Source organism: Aspergillus undulatus (genome assembly GCF_047715775.1).
Source record: "Aspergillus undulatus strain CBS 261.88 unplaced genomic scaffold BDV17scaffold_50, whole genome shotgun sequence".
NCBI lineage: Eukaryota > Fungi > Ascomycota > Eurotiomycetes > Eurotiales > Aspergillaceae > Aspergillus > Aspergillus undulatus.
The window spans coordinates 18,350-35,238 of NW_027396654.1; the positions used below are offsets into that span (position 1 = coordinate 18,350).

Sequence of the window (16,889 nt, forward strand, 5' to 3'; positions counted from 1 at the left end):
CCCCAGGACCCCGTGACTCTTCCGGGGAAAACACCAGCAAGGGTGGAAGTCGATGCTGTCTGCTCTCATCACACAGCATGTCAGCTACAGTCTATGCTTCTTCTCTGCTCCTCATACTCTAGAAGCTGATCTCTCGCCAGAAACGCTTGTTAGATCGTTGAGCCAACAGCTCTCAGCTCAGCTGCCTGAACTCCGACACATCCGCACTTCAGCAACGCACAGTGAATCGGGTCAATTACTGTTCATGGTGTATCTTCTGGAGGATCTTGATCGAAAATTTTGCGGCTATCAAACTATAGATGGAAAAGAACTCGTTAGTCGACATTGTGGGCAAATTCCAGGATTCATTCCTTCAATTAGCCTTGGTGAGATATTGCCAGCTACTACGAGCTAATATACTGGGCCTGAAACCCCAGTATACTGCTGAGCCCAAGTGCTGATTTCCTTGATACTTTGCTCGTTCGCTCCACTGACGGTAGAACAACTGCGTCGCGGAGTGCGGTTTATGGCCATGGAATTCAACGACGTCCTACCCACCATTACCCACGATTCCAGGCACTCTGCCACCGTCGATAAGAAGTCCCAGATGAGTATCGTTCTCACAACTACTTTGCGGTTCATTTGAGATCGGAAGTTGGTCCCCAGTGTCGATCCGGCGTCAACCCACCACACGATCTTTATGAGCTGCCTCTCATGTCTCGTTGACTTCGCGCTCCTACTAGTTCCAGGCGGCGAATCCATACGCTGCTTCCCGTGTTGGCAAGTTCCTATGACTGAATCAGACGTCGCAATCACTCAATCCCATGGCCTTGTTCGCTCTGATCCGTTGATCGAAAGTCTTCGTGATTTCGTAGTCATGCTTCTGCCGGTAATCCCCGGAGTTTATGGAGCGAGAGCAGCCTTGCAGTCCACAAAAGGGATCGTAGATCTACGTACTGGGGCCGCTCCTCGGAGACCGCGGAGCTGCAAGACCACCAGAATGATACGCGACCCGCGGGACCCGACAACCTGGATAATTATACATAATCCAGTCTCATACATTTGGTGAAACAAGATAGCAGTTTGTGAAACAGGATTCGTCCCTTATTGTCCTTTCATCTCTTCAACTATCGACATTCGTTTCTAACTCATGGCTGGCCCCAGGGACCCTTCTACTAACGAGGGGGAGGTCCCGATACCAGAGCCTTCTGGCGTCCCGTTTCTAGGAAATATTGGCGAGTTCAAATCAGAGGATTCGTTGCAAGATTTGCTTCGTCTTCACGATGCATATGGTATAGCGCGAACCTGGTTCGAATATTGAAAGTAACTAACCCACGTGCAGGTGACATATATCGCTTGCGTTTTCCTGGCTCCAAGACCATGGTTTTACTAGGATCACAGGAACTAATCAATGAGGCCTGCGACGAAAGCAGATTTTGCAAGTCCATCAACTCGGAACTTGGCGAGGTTCGCCATCTTGTCAACGACGGACTATTCACAGCGAAGGACGGTGAGGAGAATTGGGGCATTGCACATCGAATTCTACTCCCTGCCTTTGGGCCCGTGGCGATCAGGGAGATGTTCCCCGAGATGCTCGATGTGGTGACCCAGCTCGTACTGAAATGGGCAAGACACGGCGCCGCCACCCCTATCGCGGTCACGGAGGACTTCACACGACTGGCTCTGGACACAATCGCTCTGTGCAGTATGAACTTTCGCTTCAATTCCTTCTACCGGGAGAGCCTACACCCCTTTGTTCACAACATGGGTGATGTTCTCGTCGAAGCTGGCAACCGATACTCGAGGCCTGCGATGGCGAAACTATTTTACCGCGCAGTGACTAAGAAATTCCACAGAGACATCAAGCAGATGAGGGATATCTCCGATGAGATTGTCCAAAAACGCAGGGTCGATACTAGCAACGAAAAGAGGGATCTTCTAGCGGCAATGATGAACGGTGTAGATCCTAAAACAGGGAAGAAGATGAGCGATTCAAGCATCACGGATAATCTGATTACCTTCTTGATTGCCGGCCACGAAACGACTTCTGGCACTTTGTCATTCTTTTTCTATGAGATTCTTAAAAACCCGGACTGTTATCTGAAGGCTCAAGAGGAGGTCGACGAGGTAATGGGGCGTGATCCCATCACCATCCATAAGATCTTCAAGCTCAAATACATCCCAGCCGTGAGTGCCTGTCCCTTCATGCGTCGAATAACAACTAATTGATTAACAGGCCCTTCGTGAAACGCTTCGGCTCTGCTCTCCAATTCCAGGTATTACCGTGGAGCCGTTGGCAGACACACTCCTGGGCGGGAAATATCACGTTCACAAGGGTGAAGTTCTCGCCCCATTTTTCACCCGATCCCATCTTGACCCTAGGGTGTACGGCGAGGATGCTGACAAGTTCAAGCCTGAAAGAATGCTTGATGAGAACTCTAAAAGCCTGCAAAAAGAATTTCCCAACTGTTGGAAGCCTTTTGGCAATGGTTCTCGCGCCTGTATTGGCCGGCCGTTTGCGTGGCAAGAAATGCTGCTGGCTGTCTCTATACTCTTGCAGAACTTTACATTTTCCATGGATGACCCCAAGTACAGGCTGCGGCTGGTGGAAACTCTTACCATTAAACCTAAGGATCTGCGTGTCAGGGCTTCCTTGCGACACGGCATGTCCCCCCTTGACCTCGAGCATAGATTGAGCGGAGCCCGGGGCGTAACGACCTCTGAGGAGAATGCAAATGCTGCATCCTTTAGCAAGGGCCATGGTTGCACCAATAGCAAGAGGACCGCACTTCGCATCTTCTACGGCTCCAACAGTGGTACATGCGAGACCCTCGCGCGCCGACTAGCTGCCGACGCGCCTTCCCAAGGGTTCAGAGCAGAGATTGTTGAGTCTCTCGACCAAGCTAGAGACAGTCTCCGCCCCGGCGAACCAGTCATTATTGTTACCTCGTCCTATGAAGGACAACCACCCGATAATGCGGCTCAATTTGTTTCTTGGCTTTGTGGACTCAAGGCTGACGATTCCATTTCTATGGCGGGGGTCCAGTACGCAGTGTATGGAGTGGGAAACCGTGAATGGGCTCGCACGTTCCACAGAATACCAAAACTCATTGACTCTGCTCTAGCGGACCACGGCGCGGAGCGCATCACTGCGATCGGTCTTACAGATACACATGACAGGGACTCGTTTACTGATTTTGAAAGCTGGGAAGAGAATGCTCTCTGGCCCGCCTTGAAGAAGTTTGGGCAGCAACATCAACACCGCACAACATCAGCCAATCTGGAGGTTCAGGTGCTGTCGCCTCGCTGCTCTACTCTACGGCAAGATCTGAGCGAAGCCATTGTTGCAGATGCCAGGGCCCTTTGCGGGCCCACTGACGCTGCTTCAAAGAGGCATCTCGAGATCAAGCTCCCTACAAACACGTCCTATCGCGCGGGCGACTATCTTTGCGTTCTTCCGATTAGTGCTCGAGAAACCGTGGCCCGGGCTTTCCGCCGCTTCAGACTATCGTGGGATGCCGTTCTACTGATTGTCGGAGAGCGCCAAGTTGCACTACCGATGAAGCAACAGACGTCGGCTTGGGATATTTTCAGTGCATACCTAGAGCTGGGCCAGCCAGCCACAAGGAAGGACATTCTGACTCTCGCGGAATTTTCTCCGGCGTATAGTGATCAACAGAAACTGGGAAGCTTAGCCGGGGAGCAATTTGACAGGGAGATCATGCGCAAGCGCACCTCCATCCTCGATCTGCTTGAACTCTTCCCCAACGTCCAACTGCCCCTGGAGTTGTTCCTTACCATGCTACCGCCGATGCGCATCCGGCAATAGTGAGTCGGCTCCTTCCATTTTGATTACTACTGCTACAGCAGTACTAACACACCCCCTACCAGCTCCATCTCATCGTCCCCGCTTATGCACCCACACCATGTCTCCATTACATACTCTGTCCTCGACGAGCCATCGCTATCAGGTCAAGGACGACACATGGGCGTCGCCACCACCTACCTCTCTCAGTTGTCCGTAAATGACATGGTCCACGTCGCCGTCCGCCCCTCCCACACCGCGTTCCATCTCCCTCTAACCCCCGGGACAACACCAATCATCTGCGTTGCCGCAGGCACAGGCATCGGGCCCTTTCGCGGCTTCATCCAGGAGCGGTCGGCGCAAATCGCTACCGGCAGACATCTGGCGCCAGCTGTGCTCTTCTTCGCCTGTCGCAGCCGCGCCGATGACCTATACCGCGAGGAATTCGATTGGTACGAAGAGCAGGGGGCGGTAGTTATCAAGAGGGCGTACTCACGTGAAACGGAGACGGAAACGGACACAAACGGTGAGTCGGCGGGCTGCAAATACGTTCAGCACCGGATGATGAAAGATAAGGAGACAATTTGGGAGCTCTGGGAGAAGGGCGCGAAGCTCTATGTCTGTGGCAGTCGGGAGGTGGGCGCGGCTGTTGAGACAGCTTGTGTTGGGCTCTTGAAGGAGCTTAAGGGTTTGACTGATGAAGCGGCTAGAAAGCTTTTGGAACAGGTCCGGAACGAGAGGTTTGTCATGGATATTTTCACGTAGAGCGCAATCACAGCTATGGTTTTTTTTTTTTTTTTTTTTTTTTTTTTTGGTTGAGTCATGAGTTTACCTTTCCATCAACTCCGTTGACCTACGGGGTACAGGTTTACGAGCAGCAAAAATGATATGTAGGCTACGTAGCCCTATTCAGCCTATGCTAACAAGGGCAAGGAAAAGGAAGAGTATGGGGTTTTGCAAGAACTGAACCAGCGCCAGATACCTTGATCAGCAAACTTGACCAGTTGTCCTCTAAAGCCCGCTTAGTACGGACCACGAGGACACCGGCCCTTGTACGATCAAGTGTTTTCTCAGCTCATAGTCCCTTACTTCAAGATTACTACCAATCTCCCATCGCACCTAGGGTCTAACAGACGGAGAACGCTCGATCATGGCTTTAAATCTGCAAGGGCACATATCCCGTATCATGATGGACTGCATCCCTAGCAGCTAACACTTGAAACAGAAAATTCTCATCTCCTTGCCTCTGTTCAGCTCCCGGACGGATCACGTCCGATCTGCGTCGCACGAGCATCCCCACGGGCTAGTATGAGAATAAGCCGGCGACTTCTCCAACTCTCTGGATCTTATATATAATCACCGGCCTCGCTCCTACCTTATCAATGGGCTTACCAAGATCAGCCCGTCTACACCATGTCCAACGTCGAAGAGCGCGGTAAAGTCGCCGCCGAGGTGTCAACCGAAAATGGAAGTGAATTGGCGAGAGCCTTCAAAGGCCGTCAAGTCGCCATGCTGGCTATCGCTTGTTCGATGGGAACAGGTCTTGTTATCGGTTCTGGCACGGCGTTAACGCGTGGTGGGCCGGCGAATTTGTTGATTGCTTACGTTCTTATTGGGATCTCGGTCTTCTTCGTCATGACGGCCCTGGGTGAGATGGCGACGTATATCCCAATGAACAAGGGGTTCTCTGGATATGCGGGTCGGTATGCGCATCCTGCTTTGGGGTGAGTACTATGAACGTTCTTTGCGGATTTACTTGACCGGTCTTTTTCTAGATTTGCTACGGGGTGGAATTACTTCTTGAGTTATGCTATTGGAACGCCTACGAATCTTACCGCAGCAGGTCTAATAGTCCACTACTGGCGGCCGGACCTGAATGTGGCTATCTGGATCACAATATTCGGCGCTGCGATCATCCTCATCAACGTCCGTCAGCCCTAACCTGAATTATCAAGCCAGCAAAACCAACTCAATTCGTCCAGGTCCTACACGTCAACTACTTCGGCGAATCCGAGTTCATTCTCAGCTGCATCAAAATCGTGATCATAACAATGCTAATCCTAAGCTGCTTCATCATTTCCGCCGGCGGATCCCCCAGCGGCGAAACGATCGGCTTCGCATACTGGCACGAACCAGGCTCATTTGGGCAATACCTGCTCGACGGCCAAAAAGGATATCTACTGGGCTGGTGGGCCTGCATGATCCAAGCATGCTTCACATACACGGGGACCGAAGTCGTCGGAATGGCCTTTGGCGAGGCCAGCAACCCCCGCAAGACCATCCCCGTCGCCATCCGGCAGACCTTTTGGCGGATTCTTATCTTCTACATTATTGGCGCCTGGGCACTGACCATGGCTGTTCCATATACAGATCCGGAACTCGTCGATGCAACTCAGCAATCTACCTCTGCCGCGGCATCGCCTTTTGTCGTTGCGATCTCGTCAGCGGGGATTAAGGTCCTCCCGGATATTGTCAATGCAGGGCTTCTCGTTTTCGTCCTGAGTGCTTCTGCTTCGGATATCTATTGCGCGTCTCGCTCGTTGTATGGGCTCGCTAAGGACGGTCAGGCACCGAGGATCTTTGCGAAGACATTGCAGAGCGGCGTACCGATTTATGGTGTTGCTGTTGCGGTGCTCTTCTGTTTTCTCGGATACATGAACGCTGCGAAATCGGCGTCTACTGTGTTCGACTATTTCGTTACGCTGACTACTATCTTTGCGCTTCTGAATTGGCTCAGCATTTTACTTTCGTACCTTAATTTTCGACGCGGTTTGAACGCCCAGGGGATTTGTCTTGAGGGGGTGTCATACTTTGGTATACTCCAGCCTTATGGGGCTTACTTTTCGCTCTTGATCACCGTGCTCTGCATTATCTTTTCTGGTACGTCTACACCCATCTCACCCAATTCAACCCCCCAAGTGAAACAAAATATCTAACATCAGCACCCACAGGATACGACACATTTATCCCCCACTTCAAAGCCGATACATTTATCCTCCGATATATCGGGATAGTAGTATACGTGGGCAACTTCCTCTTCTGGCGATTCTGGAAGGATGCACGCCGTGTTCTACCGCGGGATATGGATTTGATGACGGGGCTGGGTGGTTTTGTGCTTGATGGTGTGCCGGGTTCTGGTGATACGGAGAAGAGTGCGGTTGAGATCGAGGCTAGAGAGGTCAAGGTCAAGACTGATGTGGACGTGGATAATGGAGATAGAGATAGAGATCGGGGGGTTACGACTATTGGGGAGGATGGGAGGGTTCTGAGCTGAGCTATGGCATGTAGTTGAGTAGCTTGCAATGAGCAATTATGGTACTTCCTTCGTACTCCATGCATACAGAAAACATTGGGCCCACCTGGGGTACCTAACGGACATATATGACACATTCTGGCAGCCCGGTTCTGAGACCATGTTCGTTCCGGTCATCCCAGCAGATCGAGTGCTACTACCTATGGAACGCGGCTCCCAGCCTCCCACTAGGGCTCGAAGGTCAACCACGAATTGGCTTCGCACCTCCGATATACTGAAACATTGGCAGCGACTGGAGATGGACTGAAGGAGGCTTTGCTTCTGTATATATGGAGGCAAATAGAACTGAATGCTCCCTATCAGTTGTTGTTGAAGCATTTCCTGGAGTACTTAGTCTCTTCACGCATATATCTTTACACCCCAGCGGGAACAACAGATTCTTTTTGATGCTTTTGACGGAAGCCAAACCGAAGACCTTGCTTAGTTCACCCCACGGAAAAGACTTCTACCAGAAATGCGAGAATAGTTGACGCCATATTCTGTATGTATTCCGTGATCTGTAAAGTACTGCAGAGCCCTAGACCCGAGTTCAAGGTATTCGTTCGGTCGATGCTCACTAACAATCTCCGAGCCGTCTAGAGATCAAGTAATGATCTCAAGGAAGCCAAGGAAACGCAGACGGGAAAACGAAGCTCTATATTACATATCCTCCCCAGTTACCAGTGACAGTTTAACAGTTAAACCCGGTAGTGCGTCCTTGGCTGTGGACTGCGGACTGTGGAGGCACCGTTGAGGCCGAAGACGGACCTCCAGTGGGTCATTTCAGGCACAACGTGAAGCTGCAGGGAAGATCACCTTCTGATCAAGATGCAGAGCCTGAAACGAGGCTTTAGGGTCATGGTCCATAGCCCGTGGAGATCCTGTCTCGAGTTGATCTGACTCGGTACTAGTCAGTGACTACATACAGAGTACGTAGCAGGTGGGTTAGAGAACCAGAACTTTGCACTGGCCCTAATACTTCGTAGTTGAGAGCTGTAAATCAAAGGCTGACCACCGCGTCACATATCTCCTTTCCCAGCGAGCTCAGATAGCTCAGCTATGCAATAGGAAAGAGTCGCCTAGCTCCAGCTGCAGTCATCGGTCCACTCGGGAACCGGGCCAGAACTGAGAAGCAGAAGAGTGACAGGGCTTAGTGGAGGCTAACGCATTACTAGTGAGATCATCACGTCAGGCTCCCGAGTTCCTTGATTTCGGCCGATCTATTTTTACTCAGGCAACAGCATTGGCCTCTTTCTGCAATTGTCCTTTCAGCATATACAATATATCGTTCTTGTGGTACTGTATCCCTATCCTAGCACTACTCGGCATGTATGCCCTCACCCAGACACAAGTGTGCGTTGTACAGGATAAAGTTTATGTATGTAATTTGGGCGTAACAGGCCGTATTGCGAGTGGGGCGGACCAGGATCAGGTCGATGCAGGAACTGGCGATCGGCCAATGGCAGGCAGGCAGTGCCCCATCACCAGCCACCCCCCAGCCTCCCAAATCCGGGTCTTGGCCAATCACGGGCTGGGCCTCGATAAGCCGACGCGATTTGTTTCCCCTCGTCTCCCTCTCCAGCTGGATGTTGTCTCACCTCTCTCTCTCAACTCTCTCCTGTCTTCAGTTCCGAGACTGCTTCTCCCTATCTGCTGCAGTCATTGACCCCAGTTGGCCAGTTGTACAAATCTCCATCCCTTCCTTCGTGTGCCGTGTTCGATCGATCCCACCTTGCGTCCGCCTGCTCAGTACTCTGTGCTCAACAACTGTTGACTTGACAGATGTGGTAGCATCTTTCTCTCGTCTCTCCTTTCTTCTCTCAAAGCCTTCAATAATGACAGCCAGGTCACTTCAATCAACCAGTGTAGGCCATGCTGCCGGCATCTTCGCCGACATGTCCGTCGACGGCCCGGCCATTGGTACCCTGGTGGCCGTCGTGGACCGTGCAAAGAACCTTCCCAACAAGAAAACCATGGGCAAGCAGAACCCTTACTGCGCAGCGCGGTTGGGAAAAGAGGCCAAGAAGACCAACACCGACTTGCGTGGAGGCCAAACACCCAAATGGTACGTATCGCGGTGAATTACCAAGAGACTACCCGGTTAATCTCGTATAGGGATCAGGAACTCCGCTTCACCGTGCACGAATCCCCCGACTACTTCCGCCTCAAGCTATCCGTTTTCAACGATGACAAGCGAACCGACATCATTGGCGAGACGTGGATTGACCTGCAAGACCTCATTATCCCTGGCGGCAGTCAGAGCGACCAGTGGCATACCCTGCAGTTTCGTGGAAAGTATGCCGGCGAGATCCGTCTCGAGATGACTTATTACGATACTAGACCGGAGGATGTGGCCGTTATTGAGCGGAGGACAGGAATCCAAGTTACGGAGAGGGCTCCCAAGCCCAGCAGCAGGCCGGCCCCCGCCGCGCCAGTTGTACCGTCGCCGGCGCCGTCATCATCGTCGTCATTGGCAGGTCCGCGTCAGCTGAAAGAGGTCAAGCGACGTCCTCTACCAACCGACCCTACCGGCTCCGCACCACGTCCTGCACCCGAGAAAGCCTACTCCGCCCCGGCGCCTATGCCCTCCCGGCCAGCTTACGATGGCATCCCCACTCCTCCCTCGAGCTCTGGCATGGATTATGCCCCCCAGCCTCGCACAGCGCCGCCAGTGGTCCAATACGATATACCGCCGCTGGCCACACGTCCACGAACCTACGAAACACCAGATGACTTCCAACAATCGAGTCATCCTCCACCGAGACGTCAGCCGCAGGGTTACCCGCAAGATCCCTACTCGCGAGCAGAGCAGGAGTACTACGCAAGGCCACGCTCCGGCTACGCCAACACGCCTCCTGCTGATTATAGGTCGATGAGGCAGGATCCATACGAAGCAGACCTGCATGCACCTGTCCAAGAAGCTCCGCGGCCTATCAGCCACTACGGCCATCCGTACCAAGAGCAGTACGCGTATGCAGAAGAGCCTCAAGCTCGATACCATGGCAGCAGCATGCCCGGGCGTCACCGCCTTGAATACCCGCAGGAAAGCGGTTATTCCAGCAACTCGCATCCCAGAAGGGGCCGCAGCCCCGGCCGTTCCGGGCGTGATTACCACCCCGAGTATGCAGCAATGCAGCCAAGCGTGGAAGATGAATATGAGGAAGGACCACCACCTCCCCCGCCCGTTCACCGGTCAGGATTGGTTCACACTAGCCAGCAGTTAGTACTGTCACCAACTCCTTCGTACAAAGCTTACTCCCCAGAGTACGCCCCGCGGACCCAAGATATGACCCTTCCCCAGCCTACGGAGCTGATGCTGGAGGACAAATTCCAAGGTCTCCCTCCGGTTACGAACGAACCGTCCATGCCGCCCAGCCTGGTCGCTGGGCTTGACCCGGTTGCCGCAGACGCCGAGTCGGAACGGGTTGTCCATGAAATCCGGAGACGCAGCCAGATATTTGAAGACGATCTCCCCCGAAGAGTCAGCCGCGAGCCGTCACCTGTACCGCTTCCGTACCCGAATAACCCGCCCACAGAGGACTATCGTCGCTCGCTTGTCACTCGAAGATCGATTGGCGGAGACGTTCCTAGCCAGCAACTTGTACTGCGAAAATCGGTCAGCCCGCGGCCACCTCCTTCCAGAGGCCGCGGCTCTACAGTCTCAACCTCGTCGACTCCGTTCTCGCCTGACTCGTTCGATTCGTTCAACCCGCGTGCATCCCGCTCATCCATCACCAAAGATCCGGCGCCGGCCTACACAACTCCAGCGGAGGCCATGGAAGCAGCACGACGAAGTGAAGCCGCGGCAGCGCGTGATGACGGCCCTATCATCGGTGACGACGGCCGTGAGATTGACCCGTCCGACCACCTTCCCACGGATACCTGGGCACCGGAACCGGACCGAAAGCGGAAGCCTGGCGTGATCGTCCGCTTCAAGAACGCACCGGCCAGGATAGCCCCGCGAACGGGACCTCCAGCGCCACCCAAGGAACGTCCCACATCTTCGTACATAACTAGCAATGAGCTAGCCCGGGTGGATTACAGCCGCGGACGTCCTGGGTTCGGTGGCAGTACTGGTACCAGACACGGCCGGACGTATAGCACGCCGTCTCCAAACCCACAACCGCGTCGACACTCGGTATCGCCGTCTCCATCGCCAATGTACGCTCCTGCTGCCATTGGACCGCCGATTCCAGCAAAGGTACCGATTGGTGCGCCGACGGGACGTGGCCAAGATCCGTTGAGCCGGGAGCTCAGCTCGATTGATATTGGGTCCGTAGGGTTCAGCTCGAGAGGCACGATGCGGAAATACGTTCCTAGGCCTGCTGGATACGCGATATAGTCGTGTCGTCGAACCAGCAACATGAAATTGAACACAAAGAATATACACAACCTACAAGGCACAAGAAAGGGCAGCAAACATACAGCTACAACGATATTCCAGATTGAATGACCATGAGAGCGATGAAAAACATGCATCACAGGCGTTTGGGTCTTTTTTCTTTAAATTCTTCTCCTGCTCTTGCTGCTTTGCACTTGCAGGCAGACCTTTTGGCTTCTTCACGTTTTTGTTTTCTCCTTCTTTGTTGTACTATATCACTTACAGAACAATGATTTGTTTGGTATATGGATTAGATCTAGTATAAATAAGTTGGTGTCTGTCTTTTTACTCCTTAACCTGTTTGCCTATCTCTCTCTACCCCAGACTCCATTTCCCACGACGGACTCTTTACTCAGAACATTGACCATACCTCTTCAGGCGACGCCCATCAAGCACCGCAACAATCTCTCACAACCATACGCCACCGCTACGTTATCTACTCATACCTCGCAATCACAATCACGATCATTATGCCTCCCATCCGCAACCACCGCCGAAGAACCTCCCTCTCACCCAGGACCGACCTTTCCTCATCCTCCTCGTCATCCTCAACCAGCAACACTCGTAATGCCTCCCTCACCAGAAGCAGAATGAGTACCCCCAACCGCCCCATTCCCCGCCTCCGCGACCGTCACTTCTACCGCACTACACACCCATACACTGCGAATCGATACTATAGAGCTTATAAATCGCCGTCACGGCCATCGATGCCTACGACTACGCCTCCGCCTCTTCCACAATTGCGTTCCTCGTCGCCGTCATCGCCATCCTCACCCTCGCCGTCGCCGTTCTTCGTGGATCAGGACGAATACCCGGTTCCGACACTAGACTTAGACACAACGGGAGAAGAGGACTTGGACATGATTTAGGAGGTATTCGAGGTCTTTGGCGAACGGATCGTTGACTTGGATAAGGGGTTGTTGAGATTGATGGGGTTGGATGAGGGGCAGATTGATTTCGTCTATTGGCGGTTTGGAGATGGGCATGGGCATGGGCATGGGGACGGGGACGGGGATGATGAAGTGAACGGTGACAATCATGATGGTGAAGATGGCGACGGCGACGAGGAGGAGAATGGGGATGAAGATGTACTGCGGTGCTACAAAGACGAAGGCGAAGATATCGACATCGACATCAACATCAACATCACCAGAACCACACCGTCACAGGCCGCCCAGCACATACGCATATTGCCCCACGAAGTTTACGAGTGGATGCCCGCCGCCGAGGAACATGGTCGTGAGATTACAAACGAGGATATTAATGCTTTTGTTCGTGGGGTCCAGATCCTGATTCAGCAGGCTCAAGCTCGGGTTCAACTTCAGGCTCGGGGGTATCTCCAGCGCGCGGATGTATTGTCATTAGGACAGCGGGTGATCGGACATCAACATCAAGACCGCCAGAACCGGGGCCAAAGCGAGGACCTCAGTATCCTTTCTACTGTCGAGCTTTGGAATCGGCTGAAGACAGCACAGCGGGGGCTTGAAGGAGTTGACCAGGTAGTTCGGGATGTGCGGGCACTTTTGCATCGGGTTGGTGAGGGGTTTGAGGCCCGGGGTTGGTTGGATTTGGGGATGGCTGGAGGTGGAGAGGAAGCTGAAGGAAGAGAAAGAGAGCAATCACGACGGCACGTATGTGCTCGTGAAGCTTCCGAGGATCTCAGTGACGTGTCTCACGTCGCTGTCGCATCTAGCTTTGGCCCGTCTATCCGACATAGGGATGGAGATAATCAGCCCGGCCAGAGGCCTGATTTAGATCGGGAACTTGGAAACACCTCTGTTTCTGCTTCTGCTTCTAGCTCTTCCCTCGAAGCCAGACCTTTATCAAGATCCAATCAGACCGCAAACCGTCCCACGAAACCCCAGGCACCAGCACCACCACCGCCCAAGCGGACACCAGACAAGACACGCAGACGTACACGATATCAGAAGACGAACTTCCACAACAAGCCACATACGACGACATCGAACTAAACCGAGCGAGAGCGAGGTCCTCTTGTCTTTCGTCGGTAGGCAGGGCGCCTCGGCCACGACCGGTGGTGGTGTCTGCTTCTTCTTCTTCTTTCCCACAGAGTCCTAAAAACCAAGATCATGATCTAAGGCTGGAAGAGGACGACTCAGACGCTAGATTTTTCGTCCCTCCCGGCCCGGATCTACTTCGTTCAGATGCACTTGCGGGTTTTGTGCCTGGAGGCGGTCCTTCTTTCAACTTCAGTGGTGGTTTTAATCCTGATGTCTGCCATCGTAACGACAACGATACTGACGTTGATATGATGGATGGATGTGGATTCGCATCGACCGGAGACAAAGATAAAGATAATGTGGAAGAGAAAGATGGAGACGAGATTAGGAATAAGTATCGGATTGTTTCGTCGGGGGTCGGATCGAGAGAGGGAAAAGGACGACCTGCTCCCGGACCTGGATATGGACAGGCGAGCAACGACAACGACAAAGACGAAGATGAGGAAGAGGAAGAGGACGAGGAAGAAGAACCAGACCGAGCTCGATCTGATCATCAACCCTCAGCATCCAGTGGCAGTGGCAGATACCGATACCACCCAACCAAGAGCCCTAACGAGGCTTCCTGCATCCTCCCCTTTTCCCTCCCAAAGAGAAGGGAAGGAAGAGGAAAGACAACAAGTTCAAAGCAAGATCCGTTCCGAGACTCCAATGACTACAGCAACGACGAAGAAACACAACCACCAGTTTACACTCCAAGCACAAACCCCCTCCCGACCTCAACCTCAACCACAACCTTAATAGAATGCACGTTCAACCATCCGATCCCTTGCCCATTCACAAACAAGACCACAAGCAGAACGAAAACAATCACCGCAGCACCCCTAAGAAAAATGATCTCGCACGTCTTCGGCCGGAACAAGTCCTCCACGAGACAGATCCCACCTTGGATATGGAAGCACTATTGCCGGAAGCATTATGCGCGGACGCGGTATCGGTCTGGCTCCGCCAACGCCTCCGCCTCGTGGACAGCAGGTGCTGGGTGGGCGAGGGCCCAGTGCGGGTTTATCCTTGATGCGCTTGGGCGGATAAGAATCTGGGGAGGGGTGGATGGGTTTAACGTGGTGTTGAGGAGGAGAGGTTGAGAGGTTGAAAATGAAGTCGAGGAGGGTTGGTTCTGATGCTGATGCTGGAACTGAGGACGAAGACGAGAACGAAGATGAAGATGAAGATACCAACCCTAAAGCCACCGAGCCTCGCGCACAGAAACAGAACCGCCCGGCCGTCCCCTCACCCGTCCCGTCCTGGCTGGTGAACTGGATCCAGACGCACGCCGGCGAAGTCGTCTCGTTTGGACAGGTTGAGGAACTGGTTGGGCGAATTCAGAAGGATATTGATTCTGTCGGTGAAGATGGAGGTAATCGGGGCATTAAGCTGAAGACGGATGTCAGATTTCCAGATGTTGAGATTTTGCCGGTTTTCAGAGACGAGGAAGAAGAAGTGGGTGAGGGCTGAGGGTGAACTTGAAAGCGATGAGATTGAGGCGAGAATGAGAATGATGGCGCGGGTTCGACGAGTCCCTCCTCTACAACTTCTTCTTACTGGTCCGAGTCTGTTCTCGAGACGGGCATCATAGCGAGTGCGAAGCGCCCGCGACCTGGTGCTTTATCTTGCCCAAACTTTAGCTTTTCTGATACAGAGACGTCGGTCAAGAGACGGAGGGTGTAAGGTTGAATTGCCGCAGGCTTGGAAGGTGAGTTTGGTTTAGATTGCACTGAAATAGACGACGTTTGGCCTAGAATTCCGTGTTTAGAAGCCCTCATTAACATTTTTAACATTATCCGAACAATCGTATCCATACCATCGTAGCTTGACGCCTGCCTATATATTATAAAGGGTTAACTCACGGCATAAGCAACAAACGCAGCAAGACAAGAACCATATCCATATCCACATCCACATCCTTAGTCATAGTCATGTCGAAGATCAACCGGAACGACGCCAGACACATCGCATCTCGTCCATGGTGTCCGTGTATCAATGAACGGTTTAAACAGCACGCTAATCGAGAAGTCAAAGAGAATAAGGGAGCACGAACACGCCATTTAAGTCCGATTGACAACGGAGACGGAGACGACGAAAGCGAAATGAGAGGGAGATAAAAGCCGGATCAAGAAAAGAAATCAAGACGGCCGGGTATCACGAATTATCCGGAATCAGCTCATACCCGCCCTCACTTGGCAGACTCTGCGCGGCCGCAATCAACGCCCCAGCAGAGAACACACTCACGCACGAGCTCACGGTGCAGTAAATCCAGGATTCGTCGAGGCGCCAGCCTGGGAAGAACGGACCTTCTGCGTTGTCGACTAGGTATGTCTGTTTCCACCATCACATCCCATCGAATCATTAGCCCATCCCCCTCTCCACTCAAATATGTATATTCAGAATACTGGAGCCGGTCAATACATACCACAATAGCCATCCCAGCCGCCTGGACAACAACAGATAACAAAATTAACGCACTGAGAACCCTCCACCCTTCCTCCCTCAACCTCTTCCCACCCGAAAGCACAATCAGGTATGCGACCACACTTATCCCCTGCAGTACGACCGCGAAACTCATCAAGAATGCAGTCGTCCGCCACATGGAGCAGAAGTAGCGCTGCTCACCGAGACACTCGTCGCGGCGGGGGAACGACTCGCAGGTATCTGTTAATGAAGAACATCGTCTGTGTAGTCCGTAGGAGTAGTGAAATGTTGGATGGGAGGAGTGGTACGAGACCCAGTTTGGGACGATGATGGAGGCCATTGAGAGGGCGAATGCTGTTTTTTTTTAAAAAAAAAGAAAAAATTGAGTGGTCCGTTAGTGAGGTTGGTCTGATTCCAATGTGGTGAGGGGTTGAATAGGTAGGTAGGTAGGTAGAAATAGGAAGGGGTGCGAAGAGAGGAGGAACGGTACCAGCTAGGAAGACGATGAGCGAGGCAGTGTAGACAATTGTTTTTGTGAGGAAGCCCGTGTAGTTGCGGTCTTCGCCGCGCGGGATGAGGTGGAAGTCCATCTTGGACTTGGAGGGAGGTGTTGACTGGTGAGAGATGACGCAGGCAGCCGTGCGGTAGATAACAGAAGATTCAAGATTGACGTTGGCAGATAGGTGAGGTTACCCCGGATGCGGTGGAACTGGAGTGGGAAAGAGACTCTCCCAGTTAGAGCTCACACTCGGTCGCAGTCTCGAGTAGATGCGATAAGATTGGTCGGATAACAAGGGTATAGCGAGAGAACACCTAGTAATCAAGGAGAGTCGAGATGCGGTTTGTGGTGAGGAGAGCGGGAGACAGAGTCGACTAAGGTAGAGCACAGACGCAATTTCACCTGATCGCGACATTGTACCACCTCATTAGTCTCTCGAGAACACTACGACTCTACTGAAATAATTCATCTGATCTGAAGAATCCTGCCAATCCTGCTTTGCTCCA

The 16,889-nt window shown here is 52.6% G+C and overlaps 7 protein-coding genes across 7 annotated transcripts; 6 read left to right on the forward strand and 1 right to left on the reverse strand.

Annotated features, from left to right (window-relative positions):
* Positions 1-866: 866 nt before the first annotated feature.
* BDV17DRAFT_271161 (bifunctional cytochrome P450/NADPH--P450 reductase) lies at positions 867-4,567 on the forward strand. Its single transcript, XM_073758769.1, has 4 exons — positions 867-1,271; positions 1,322-2,166; positions 2,216-3,807; positions 3,871-4,567. Exons 1-4 carry the CDS (start codon positions 1,130-1,132, stop codon positions 4,547-4,549), a joined length of 3,258 nt encoding a protein of 1,085 aa, XP_073612548.1. The 5' UTR covers positions 867-1,129; the 3' UTR covers positions 4,550-4,567.
* A 581-nt stretch (positions 4,568-5,148) lies between these two features.
* On the forward strand, positions 5,149-7,092 carry BDV17DRAFT_271164 (amino acid permease/ SLC12A domain-containing protein). The gene is made up of 4 exons (XM_073758770.1): positions 5,149-5,508; positions 5,560-5,710; positions 5,767-6,664; positions 6,736-7,092. The coding sequence occupies exons 1-4, from the start codon at positions 5,198-5,200 to the stop codon at positions 7,056-7,058; spliced, it is 1,683 nt and encodes a 560-aa protein (XP_073612549.1). The 5' UTR covers positions 5,149-5,197; the 3' UTR covers positions 7,059-7,092.
* A 1,819-nt stretch (positions 7,093-8,911) lies between these two features.
* Positions 8,912-11,418, forward strand: BDV17DRAFT_283725 (uncharacterized protein; the record flags this gene model as incomplete). Its single annotated transcript, XM_073760404.1, has 2 exons — positions 8,912-9,141; positions 9,192-11,418. 2 exons carry the CDS (start codon positions 8,912-8,914, stop codon positions 11,416-11,418), a joined length of 2,457 nt encoding a protein of 818 aa, XP_073612550.1.
* A 509-nt stretch (positions 11,419-11,927) lies between these two features.
* On the forward strand, positions 11,928-13,430 carry BDV17DRAFT_294149 (uncharacterized protein; the record flags this gene model as incomplete). Its single annotated transcript, XM_073762778.1, has 2 exons — positions 11,928-12,272; positions 12,327-13,430. 2 exons carry the CDS (start codon positions 11,928-11,930, stop codon positions 13,428-13,430), a joined length of 1,449 nt encoding a protein of 482 aa, XP_073612551.1.
* A 148-nt stretch (positions 13,431-13,578) lies between these two features.
* On the forward strand, positions 13,579-15,066 carry BDV17DRAFT_177415 (putative pathogenicity factor). Its single transcript, XM_073754885.1, has one exon. It carries the CDS (start codon positions 13,727-13,729, stop codon positions 14,558-14,560), a length of 834 nt encoding a protein of 277 aa, XP_073612552.1. The 5' UTR covers positions 13,579-13,726; the 3' UTR covers positions 14,561-15,066.
* Positions 14,571-14,930, forward strand: BDV17DRAFT_294150 (uncharacterized protein; the record flags this gene model as incomplete). Its single annotated transcript, XM_073762779.1, has 1 exon — positions 14,571-14,930. The coding sequence occupies one exon, from the start codon at positions 14,571-14,573 to the stop codon at positions 14,928-14,930; it is 360 nt and encodes a 119-aa protein (XP_073612553.1).
* Positions 15,067-15,614: 548 nt separating the features above from the next.
* Positions 15,615-16,474, reverse strand: BDV17DRAFT_294151 (uncharacterized protein; the record flags this gene model as incomplete). The annotated part of the gene is made up of 3 exons (XM_073762780.1): positions 15,615-15,791; positions 15,886-16,238; positions 16,375-16,474. The coding sequence occupies 3 exons, from the start codon at positions 16,472-16,474 to the stop codon at positions 15,615-15,617; spliced, it is 630 nt and encodes a 209-aa protein (XP_073612554.1).
* Positions 16,475-16,889: the final 415 nt, after the last annotated feature.